Genomic DNA, 11966 nt, shown 5'->3' with positions numbered 1-11966 from the left:
TTCTATCACAACCTCTTCGTGAGATATCATGGTGACATGCCGGCATGCAGGTACATACGTGGGGTGTGTCTTACCTTAGAAGAATTGCAACTAGCACTAGGTAAGCGGAGGCACTTACCTCTTGATAGGAATTGAGGAACTTGTCCATTAGTTGTGTATGTTACCTCTGATGGTCGGTCACCCATCAAAGGTGACTAGGACTCAGAAGTGACCACTTTTCTCTGAGCAGACCCAAACCCATCAAAGGTGAGGGTTTGGGGTCGTCAGAGGTGACTTGATCTAGTGTAGTGCAAAAGAGAGGTGTGTGACCCTTAGTTTCATACAACGTCTCAAAAGGTGTCATCTACGTACTGACTTGATAATTGTTGTTGTATGAGAACTATATATACGGTAGACTCTTATCCTATGTTCATCCAAAATCGAGTCACATGCTCTAAACATGTCTTTCAAAATTTGATTTTTTTTAGAGAAGGGTATTTTTACCTGGCCTCTATATCCAGCTATTTTTATTTTGAGAACTTTGGAAACTTAGCCCAAGTAGAGAACTTAGCCTCTCAAATACCCAAATCTGAAATTCATGCTCCTATGAAGATTTGAACCCAGGACCTTGGGTGTTACTCAGGTCACTGCAACCACTACACTACATGCCCTTTCACTTCAAAATTTGATTAACTCGTTTTGGTTGTTCACTAGTCTGAGAATGATATCTAGATAGAATTTTTTTTCAAAAACCTATATTTGATTTCTAGCTCGGGCAAATGTGTGTCTTAATGGCAATATACAGTCAAGTTTAGAAGCATAAGCTAAACGAAATTACTAGTCCCCCCTTCCCCCATGACAATGAACCAGCTAATTTGGCACTTCACACGTTAGTCAGACAGCCTCTCGTGAACACCATGTGACATTTGTAGCCAACCTCACAAGAGAACTTTTCCCCCTCTCGAAGAACAAAATAATCTTATATCATACGGCAAAGCCTCACTTTGCCTCGACGAATTACATGTATTCGACCCGTCTGGATCTAGTTCTCAATCGACATCGACATGATGGAAAGACGTAACATACACAATCACTATTTTATCGTTGTTTTGTTGTCTAAAAAAACTATTCAACTGTTGTTAACTTTTCATAAATGGCACAAGACGAAGTCTTTATGAACAAGCAGCCAGATGCAAAAGTTTGTGAAATACAGAAGCTGGGTAAAAAAAGAAAAGAATATGAAAGCATGTTTTCCTAATATTAAAATTTGTATCACCACAAAACCAAAGTTAGGAATGAAGGGATATGACAATATACCAAATATACCAACTGGAGTGATTTTATTTTTGCCGTGCTGTAAAGGCCCACTGGATCACTGGACTATACTGCATACTTGTTAGCCTACATATTTGCTAAGCTGCACATATGCACGTGAACACTGCTAGCTAGGACCATATAGGTACGTCTGCTGACTGACTACAGCAACAGGACACTGTGGCCAGCAATGACGAAATTAAGGCGATGTCATTGCCACAAATTGCCTCACCATGCCAGAGATAATGTGCTGTTTGTTTCGATAAGTTGTAGGACTAAAAATTAGTCCTAAAACTAAAATATAAGTCTCTTTTAATTCTACCCTACTTGTTTGGAGGGATTAAAAGAGACTAAAATTTCATTAAATGACATATTCAATAGTACACATCACACACATAGCTATAGACCTAGAGTAGTAGAATAGGTGTACTATAGGCTTTTAGTCCCTTTTAGCACCTCCCCTAGGAACTTATGGACATAGATAGTTTTAGTTCCTTTTAGTCCTTTCTGTTTGGTATTTTAAGGGCTAAAAGGGCCTAAATTAGAGGGACTTATGGATTAGTCCCTCAAAACAAACAGTCCCTAAGAGCATCCCCAAGAGCTCTTTTATCCCATCATCTATCCTAAAAATAGAGGATGGAGAATAAAAATAGTGCTCTAATAGAACATATATTTCATCCTCTATTTTTAGATGTCCTCTATATCAGGAGAGAGAACATCTATATTTAGACATTCTCTATCCATCATCTAAATCTCAATTGTCCCCACTTTGGCCATTATAAAACAAAAAACAAATGCATGCTAGCTACATGTATCAATAAAATATAATAGACTAGAATATGGATGCTCTAATATGGATGATCTATTGGAGCACACAAATATATAGAGAATGAAACTGTTTTAGATGACCATCCAAACTCAGATATAGAGGACCAAATTTAGATGAGCTGTTGGGGATGCTCTAAGTTAGGCAACTTTGATGGAGTTAGGCCGTGTTCGGCTATAGTTGCCTTACCCCCATATTGTCTCGTTTTCTGTGCGCACACTTTCCAAACTATTACACGGTGTACTTTTTGCGCAAATTTTCTATGTGAAAGTTGTTTAAAAAATCATATTAATTTATTTTACATTTTTTTATAATTTATAGTTAATTAATCATGTACTAATCTATTACTACGTTTTCCGCGTCGGATAACTAACCCCAATCAAACTCGTGCCGAAGATGGCCTTACACATCCATTTAGTTCATGCTGCACTTGTGGCAAGATTTTTTATTATTATAAGGGTCCTAAACATTATTGACTTATAAAAGTGTGACATGTTACACTATTCTGGCTAAAGTGTGGCTTCAATTTTATTGGCCAAAAGTTTGATATGTTAGCTTAGAAATATATGATAACCTTAGGCAATTTAAGTATCGCATCCAAACAACCCAAAGGTTTAAGGTTTGGTAGTTGGTTCATGAAAATAAGTTATGATGGAAGCATCACTTTTCCATAAATTTTACAGATCTAATTAAATTCACATGCATAATAATAAAATAGTAATTATTTTTGAGGCAAAAATCTTGTTTATTTCAGGTGCATAACTAAATTATGATGGTAAATTATTTGCTATGTATATATAAAAATATTTTTGTCAAAAAAAATCTAATAAGCTATCCTTCCATTTTTTTATAACCACACAATTGACTTTTAGACGTACATTTCATCATTCGTCTTATTAAAATTAATATATTCAAATATGTAATAAATAAATCATGCTTAAAATATCTTTAATGCTAAAACATATCATGACAATCATATTATTTTGAATAATATGAATGATCAAATATATATTTAACTTTTTTCAAGTAATATGAAAGGTCAAACCTATATTTAACAGTCAGTGGCATCGTAGATCAAAGATGGAGATTGCACTACTTTAATTCCTCCTCCATTTCACGTTGCGAGACTTTTTAGACTTCTTCACATTAATTCATTCATTAATGCATGTAATATATATATATATATATATATATATATATATATATATATATATATATATACACATTAGCACATATATGAATTCGAGTAAGGCCAGAAAGGCTTATATTATTAGTTACTACTTAGATATTTTGGACTTGTATTATTAAGGCTACATTTTTTTAATTTGACATGTTTTACGTTTGACCATTAATCGTGTTTAAATAATTTTTATAATTATCATTATTTTATTATGACCTGATTTATTACTAACTAAACTTTAAAACATGGCTTATAATTTTATACATTTACATTAAAATTTTCAATAAGAATAATTCTATATCCAAAAATGAACAACATCAAATAAAATGAGAACTGGAGGGAGTAAAGCAGTATACTCTCATTTGTCATCAAGTTGACCGACGAGAAAACTGTGAGCAGTCGCGCCGTCTCTTAGAGAGTACTTCCATTTCGAGAAATTCTTGCATCGATCCAAACCCGCGATGCAAACACGTTTATTAGAGCAATCTCATCCAAATCCACTGGACTGCATTTGTGACCGTTATTTTAGCAATTTGCTTATATTTAGCCTTATAACCCACAATTTAAATTATTAACCTTAATTTTGAAGATGATTTATGATATTTTCATCGTGTTTTTTTAACCATGGCTCTTTTAGATCGTCAACAACGTATATAAAAATTTTATTTACCAATTGTTTTACATTTGTAAATATATAGTTTACCTTTCTAGAGAAAAATCCAACCAATAAACGATTAGGAATATAGAACTTGCCGTTTGAGCAAGTTTGACAGTGGAGCTGATTACTAGCCGTATGTTCATTTTAGAGCAAACATATACAATTGAATAGCTATAAGGTTGACCCTAATATTTTTTGTTGTCTCTTTATGTTACTTAGGTGTATAATATGTTTATCTTGAAGCATGTTTAGAGTTAGCTCTTGTACGAGAGCTAACTCTATTTATCATTTTATCTCTCCTCTGTGTAATACTCTCTCCATCCTACTCTCTTTTTCATAACGTAAGAATTTCTAATCTTGTCTAGATTCGTATAGATGCTAATAAATCTAGACATATATATAAATTATATACATTCATCAATTGATGAATTTAGGCAAGATTAGAAAGTCTTACGATATAAAAGGAGGTAGTATAATATAAGGCGTAACCGTCACTAACATAAAGATCAAGAAAACGTTACAATCATGCTCCTTGTTTAGATTTCCTAGGTACATGTATGTATATATATAATGTGGTTAGACGTTTTGATGGTGAAAAATTTAAAATAAATAAAATTTAGAGAAAATATATGTGCTATTTAGTGTATGTTTGCATGCATGTGTTGTATTAGGGGACAAAGAAAAACATTAGTTATGATTATACTATGGGATGGATGAAGCAGTTAGCTTACCGTGTACTACTATACTTGCTTTTATAGCTCTTCCCTTGTTTTCTAAAAGCAAGTTCAATAGTATAGCCAGCTACTAGCTCCAATTCATCTATAGGCAATCTAATAGCCAATTCATATAATAGTTACCTACAAAACATCAATACATCCCACATACCATACACACATTTTGTCTTGGAATCCGTGTGCAGCTGGCTACAAATTAGTAGGTCACCTCCCTTCCCTCTCCTCTCTTTATCTCTTTAAAATATGTTTAGAGCTAGCTTATAGCCTACTATTGTATCTGCTCTAATATGTTGCTTCCAATCTATGAGATGCAACACAATTAAGGGCCCGTTTAGTTTTCAAAATTTTTTCAAAAAACATCACATCGAATCTTTGGACAGATAAATGGAGCATTAAATATGTTGAGAGTAAAACACAAAAATTAGGCTAAAGATGAAAGCTGAATTAAGAACAGGTTATCTCCTGAGATAATCTGAACAAAACAGAACAAGATTTTGCTTGCTGAAAATAAGCTACATACAGAAGCTCCTCCTATGCACTCATTAATCCTCAAAGACAACAGTAAAGCATGTCTTTATATATTCACAAGACAAAACTCAACTTATTCAGATTACTTGACAATAGGAAAGAATGCAGTTCACACAATTGCTACACCAAAAACTTAATAGCAAATTATTTGCATAGCTAAACATGCAAGAAATCTTAACTCAGAATTGGTCTGCTCCCAGAACAAGAACTAAACAGAAAGCTGGAGAACTTTCTACTGCATGATCTCACAAACAAAGTGCTGAACTCATCAGATGCAGGCACAAAACATGTACGGCATAAATTAACTTTAGAATAAAACAATCAAAAGTTAATTATACCACTAGAAATTCAGAATATATCTCTGAACCAAAGATCACAATAACTCAAAAACACATTGGTACTGGTAAACTAGTACCACAAAACTAATTACCAAACAAATTTGTTCTAGTTTAACAAAGAAGAGAGTTAGCGTAGTGTTCTCACGATGCAACGAACAAGCTCGTCGACAGTGGTGAAGCGCGTCAAGGACGCTGTCCCAGAGAAAATCACAGCCCGCCTATGGCTCGGGTCTCCTCCCGTGTTTTCCCGGAGATACGACACCAACTCAGCGAACGCAGCAAGGCGAACGATGAGCTGAGGCGTGGGGAATGCAGCAAAGCAACTCGAAAGACACAAGAACTAAGCAAGATCAAAATGTTAGAGCCATTGGCTACAGCTGCTTCCCAAGATGGAGACGATCTCTTCTTATATATGCACCCAACCCAGCCATAACCCACGATAAATCCGCCATGAACCACTCAACGACGTGAGTCGTGGACGCCAAAAACGGATCAAGGTTGCGGCTGTTGTGCATAGCGGATGGATCGGCCCTCAAGTTTCTAGCTTTCTGTTGAGATTGGATAGAGCAGTGAAGAGAAGGAAACACGGAGAAGATGAACAGACTCCTGGAGAAAGCAGGAGAACGTTTTCCACTCCCAGCCACGTGCACACCTCCTCACCTTATCTCTTCATTCTCCTAATGACAGGTGGACCCCACTGCTAGTTTATTTCCTCTTTATTTTTCTAAAGAAAAATCTCAAAATTGGAAATTTCCACCGAACTCCAACAAAATATAGATGGAAAAAAACACTAATTACACAGGTACGTGAGAAATCATTAGACGAATCTTTTGAGTCTAATTAGACCATGATTAGCCATAAGTGCTACAATAACCAACATGTGCTAATGACGGATTAATTAGGCTCAAAAAATTCGTCTCGCAGTTTCTTAGCTTATGTAATTTATTTTTTATTTATGTCCGAAAACCACTTCCGATATCTAGTCAAATATGTGACGTGACATCTCTTGCAAAATTTTTTACAATCTAAACGCTGCCTAAGTATATGGACTTTACCATTGGTGGTAGACTTCATATAAGTTTTTTGGTACTTATCAGATAGTGGCCTAGTGCCACCCTGTCGTAATTTGTAGACTCTGAAAGTATGAAGTGGCCCATGTGCACACCACGATGTGCAGCTACTGCGCCCGATGCCAATGGAATCTGAATATCTAATGATGTCAATAGCCCATGGAAAAGATGTAACCTAAACTTCACCAATAGTCAGTTTGCTCTTTTGCAGTCACTGCCACCCTTTCTTCCCATTCCATGCCCTGCAGCCTCTTCCGTTCAAGGTCAGCTCTTTTACTCTGGCTGGTGGAGATCTGTCCACAGCATCAACCTTTTTGTGTTTATTTCAAGCCTTCTTTGGTATTGCTTTCAGTGAAAAGTATTTCACAAATTCATTCCTGCTGCTGCAAAAGAGAAACACTAATCTCACAACACAGTATCTTCTTCATACGATAGAGAAAAGGAGCTTAATTGTAGAATTGGGGAAAGATGAACTGGGGATTTTCATGCGCCTTTTCTTGGTCGTAGTACACAAAATCAAATTTTTTACATGATATTGTAGCTGAATTCAAGGAGTTCTCTTGCAAATATGCTGACCTTCATTTCTATTTTCTCCCTTGGGGGACAAAATTTAGAGCAGTTGATTTCTGCAAGCAAGAAACAGGTCCTTCTGTTACAAATCTCAGAATAGTATAACTTTTTACGCAGAAATTAAGTCGCATTTTCTCAGACAATGCTAGCAATGCGGCCGGTGGATGACAAGGAGTGCTACAGCCACAGCAGCCATGGCCATGGCGAGTCGAATGGGCGGCTGCAGCGCAAGAACAATCCGGCATCAAGGCCGAAGCCAATGCCGTCCAAGTGGGACGACGCGCAGAAGTGGCTCGTCAGCCTGTCCAACGGCGGCGGCGTGGACGGGATCCACGGCGGCAAGGTGAAGCCAAGGAACTCCAACGCCGACGACCGGCGCCTGCTGAGCTCGTCCTCCCAGAACGGCCGCGTGTCCTGCAGCAGCGTGGAAGGCGCGCTGGAGTACAACATGGTGGCCGCTCCCCCCACGCCGCCACAGCTGAGCGAGTCCGCCGACGACGTGAGCGAGACGAAGAAGATCGACTACTGCATGGGCTTGCCGCACCACGGTTCTCCCGTGGCGGTGCTCCGGTCGGTGTGCCTGAGGGACATGGGCACGGAGATGACCCCCATCGCCAGCAAGGAGCCGTCCAGGTCCGCCACACCGCTGAGGGCGTCGACGCCCGTGTCGCGCAGCCCCATACCGTCGCGGCCGTCCACGCCCGGCGGGCGGCGGGACGACGTGGCCGTGGGCATTACCGCCGTCGAGGCCCGTACGGCTGAGCCCGTGGCCGGAGACAGAGTTGACGGTGGCAGCGGCTGTCCCGTGGAGGAGAGTAGCGGCGGGTTCGGCATTCATGCGCCAAGCTCGACAAACGCGCTCGAGTCCCGCGCCGCAGCCTGGGACGAGGCCGAGCGGGCCAAATTCACGGCGAGGTGCGAACGGATCTTGCCTTGTTTCTAGTGTTTGACTGTTCTCTTAAGATCTGGTAGATTTGATTCGTCCATCTTTTCTATTTCAGATACAAGCGTGAAGAGATGAAGATACAGGCATGGGAGAACCATGAGAAGAGAAAAGCTGAGCTGGAAATGAAGAAAATAGAGGTGTGGTTTTGCGTATCCATTACTGTTCCCAGTCCTTTCTAAAATTTGGTACGTTTTTTTAAATTTTTGTGCGTATAAACTACTTGAATCGCACCAAGATTTTGATCTCCTAGCAAGCCAGCAGTAAAAGTGTCAGGACGTCAGTGCTGCCCAGAGCCCCAGACCACTTTAATTTCACCTTACCAGTAATTGTGTCCGACATTGCTTGGAACGTCGTCAGAACTAGTTTACCTTTGCAGCAGACGTCATAAATTTGCGAATGTACTGTCATCGATTAATTCTTTTTTAGTTTGCTAATTATTAGGGCTTCCGTTTCACGCGGTAAGGTCTTGTCTAAATTTATTTATTGATTTATATATACAATTTATACGTGTCTAAATTCATTAGCATCCATATGAATCTAACTAAAACGACAAAGTTTTACATTGTGAAACGGAGGGAGTAATTGATTAGTAGTATGTTTTGCAATTTTGTTTTTCAATAAAAATCACAATAAAAAGATGATATTACCCCTACAAATTTGTACTGCACCTTTAGATTCCTACTATAAAAATAATCAACGGTGTCGATTAAATTGTACTGCCAAAATGCACCGGAGATGAACCTATTTGCGAATACTCTCATTTGTTGTACAATTGTACTACAAGCACTTTGAGTCTTTGAGATTGTCTTATTTATCAACATTTGAAAGAAAATTGAGATCGATGTCTAATTAAATATTCCTGTAGCATTATTGTTTCAAATTCGTCTGACCAGACTTCAAACAAAAACCTTCCAGATGAAGGCGGAACAGATGAAAGCACGGGCGCAAGAGAAGCTGGCGAACAAACTGGCGGCCGCGCGGAGGATGGCCGAGGAGAAGCGGGCGAGCGCGGAGGCTAAGCTTAACGAGCACGCGGCCAGAACCACGCAGCAGGCAGACTACATCAGAAGGACCGGGCACATGCCCTCGTTCTTCTCCTTCAAGATGCCCTCCCTGTGCGGCTGATACCACCAAACTAGCTGAATTTTCGTGGCTATATCTTTCCAACGCATTATTTTTGTTGTCCTAGGATGGGTGACCTCCTGGGAAGTCCTTGTGTTGCATCCCTCCTTTTAGCCGTTTTGGGTTCTTGGTCGAGACATTCGTTCATTTTTGCCGTTTTGGGTCCTCGGTCGAGCCATTCGTTCATTTTTACCGTTTTCGGTACTTGCCGGAGCCATTCGTTTGGCCTACGTGTTTATCGCTCGTGACGCGCGTGTCTGCCGACGCCGTCGTTCGTTCCACCTTCCGTCCAGGACAGACGTCCCGCCGTTCGCTCGGGGTACACGTATCTTACTTTTCGCTCTCATGAGACCCTACCGTTCGTCCGCGGTACAAGTCAGCCGCTTATTCGCTCCTACGACAGCATGGTTCGCCCCGGGCGGACGAGTAAGGGCCACGCACGGGGAGCATAAAGGGGCAGGCGGTGCGAGACATGCTGGATGCGATCATACTAGCACTAAAGCACCGGATCCCATCAGAACTCCGAAGTTAAGAGGTGACCTCCTGGGAAGTCCTCGTGTTGCATCCCTCCTTTTAGCCGTTTTGGGTTCTTGGTCGAGACATTCGTTCATTTTTGCCGTTTTGGGTCCACGGTCGAGCCATTCGTTCAGTTTTACCGTTTTCGGTACTTGCCGGAGCCATTCATTCGGCCTACGCGTTTATCACGCGTGTCTGGCGACGCCGTCGTTCGTTCCACCTTTCGTCCGGGATAGACGTCCCGCTGTTCGCTCTGGGTACACGTATCTCGCTTTTCGCTCTGGGTACACGTATCTCGCTTTTCGCTCTCATAAGAAGACCCTGTTGTTCGTCCGCGGTACGAGTCGGCCGCTTATTCGCTCCTACGACGGCACGGTTCGTCCCGGGCGGACAGGTAAGGGTCACGCTGTCACACCCGGAGTTTTGTCCTAAGCCTAAAATCGTAAAAAGAAATTCGTAAATGACAATTGGCTTAATTAACTCAGGAAAAATCCCTCTAAAAAAACTTAATTTAATTAAATCGATATTCACAAATCAATTAACTGGACTTAAACTCAAATTGCAGAAGTATAAAATTTGGCCAAACAAATTAATTTAAAACTCGGCAAAAGTGGGGCTTTCCTTTTTCCCTCCTTTTTCCTTCCATTTACCCTTCCTTCTCAAATTGGGCCGAAGTCCAATTTTTCTCCCCTTCCTTTTCATTTTCCTTTTTGTTTTTCCTCTCGTTCTTCCCGGGCCGGCCCAGCCGAGTCGGCCCATCTCCCCGCTCGGCCGGCCCAGCCGACCGGCCTCCTCTCCTCGCACGCGCGCCTCCCCTCCGCTTGGGCCGCCGCCTTGGCCCAGCTCGCTCGCGCTGCGCCCGCGAAGTCCGTTGCCGCCTCCCTCCTCCCTCGCGCCACTGACAGGTGGGGCCCACCTGTCAGTGACCGCGCCCGCGCCGGCCGAGTCCGAGCAAGACTCGGTCTCCACCTGCCGCCCCGCCCTAGCCGGCCTCCCCGCACTATAAATCCTCACCGCCGCCGCTCACCTTTTCCCTCTCTGCCCGAAGCTCCCGCCGCCGCCGCTCCTCGCCGCCACCGTTCGATCACGTCGCCGGACGCCCTTCGCCGCCGTCCAGCCGCGTCACCACCTCCGCCCCGTCGTCGCTGACTGGTTGTCGCCCCTGTCGTCGCCGGTGAGCATCCCCAGCGCCGCGCATTCTCTCGCCACCCGGTCGCCGCCGCGACCGACCTCCTCATCGTCGCCGATCGATCTCCGCCGCCATCGCCGATCGACTGCGCCTACCCGCGTCACCACCTCCGCCTCGACCTCGCCGACTCACCCGCACGGTCGTCGCCGCCGGTGAGCGTCTCCTTCCTCCTCCCCTCTCTCTTTTCCTTCCCGGCCGACCGCCACCGAGCCGCACGCCGTCGCCGGACGTGTGCGCAGCTCGTCGTCGCCACCGCCCGCTGCTGTCGTCGTCGCCTTCACGACGCCGTCATCAAGCCGCCGCCACCCGCGCCCGCGCTCGTCGCCCGGTCGTCGTCGCCGCGCTAGTCCGTCGTCGCCGCTTTGCCCGGCTGCGCCGCGTGCGCCTCCGCCTCGGTCGTGCGCCGCGCGTCGTCGCCGGACGCCGGTCGTCGCCGTCGCGCCGTCACCGCCGTGCCGCGCACCGTCGCCGAGCGCCGCCGCTGTCGTCGCCGCCGGCTGCCGCCGTCGGCCGAGCCGCTCTCCCCGCTCCCCTGCTCTCGCTCCCTCTGACCGACGGGTCCCACCCGTCAGCCGCCGCCTCGCCCCTCCTCCCTCTCTCATCCCGTGGGACCCAGCTGTCAGCCTCTCCTCTCCCCTCTCTCCCACCGACAGGTGGCCCCCACCCGTCAGCGCCTCCTCTCTCCTCGCTGACGTCAGCAGCCCCATTAATTGCGCAATAATTGATTTAGGACTTTTCTGTTTAGTTAAAAAAACCCAGAAAACTTCTAAAATTCATAAGTAATTCATCTAGTCTCCGTTAGGTCCATTCAAATTTCATTAAATTCATAAAATTGTCAAGAATCCATTAAAAATACTTTCTTTTGCTGTTTCAGTAGAGTTTGTGCCTGTTTTATTTATTTTTGTGCTTTGTTGCTTAGATTCGGACTCCGCCGAAGAGCCGATTTACTTCGAGATCGTCGCCGAAGTACCCCAGGGGCCAGAGCAAGGCAAGTGG

The 11966-nt window shown here is 43.4% G+C and overlaps 1 protein-coding gene across 3 annotated transcripts; it reads left to right on the top strand.

Annotated features, from left to right (window-relative positions):
• The first annotated feature begins 6675 nt into the window (after window positions 1–6675).
• Window positions 6676–9387, top strand: LOC102713239. Of its 3 annotated transcripts, none has more exons than XM_015843557.2 (4): window positions 6676–6890; window positions 7337–8112; window positions 8199–8280; window positions 9059–9387. In XM_015843557.2, exons 2-4 carry the CDS (start codon window positions 7340–7342, stop codon window positions 9266–9268), a joined length of 1065 nt encoding a protein of 354 aa, XP_015699043.1. In that variant the 5' UTR covers window positions 6676–6890; window positions 7337–7339; the 3' UTR covers window positions 9269–9387. The 3 variants fall into 3 exon arrangements, with proteins under 3 accessions (XP_015699043.1, XP_015699042.1, XP_006665069.2); XM_015843556.2 differs by having other exon boundaries at window positions 7315–8112; XM_006665006.3 differs by lacking the exon at window positions 6676–6890 and having other exon boundaries at window positions 6976–8112.
• Window positions 9388–11966: the final 2579 nt, after the last annotated feature.

Source organism: Oryza brachyantha, unplaced genomic scaffold (genome assembly GCF_000231095.2).
Source record: "Oryza brachyantha unplaced genomic scaffold, ObraRS2 ChrUN-Ctg46, whole genome shotgun sequence".
In the NCBI taxonomy this organism is placed as follows: Eukaryota; Viridiplantae; Streptophyta; class Magnoliopsida; order Poales; family Poaceae; genus Oryza; species Oryza brachyantha.
Note: the sequence above shows the minus strand (reverse complement) of the source record. Positions and strands in the feature narration are given on the sequence as shown.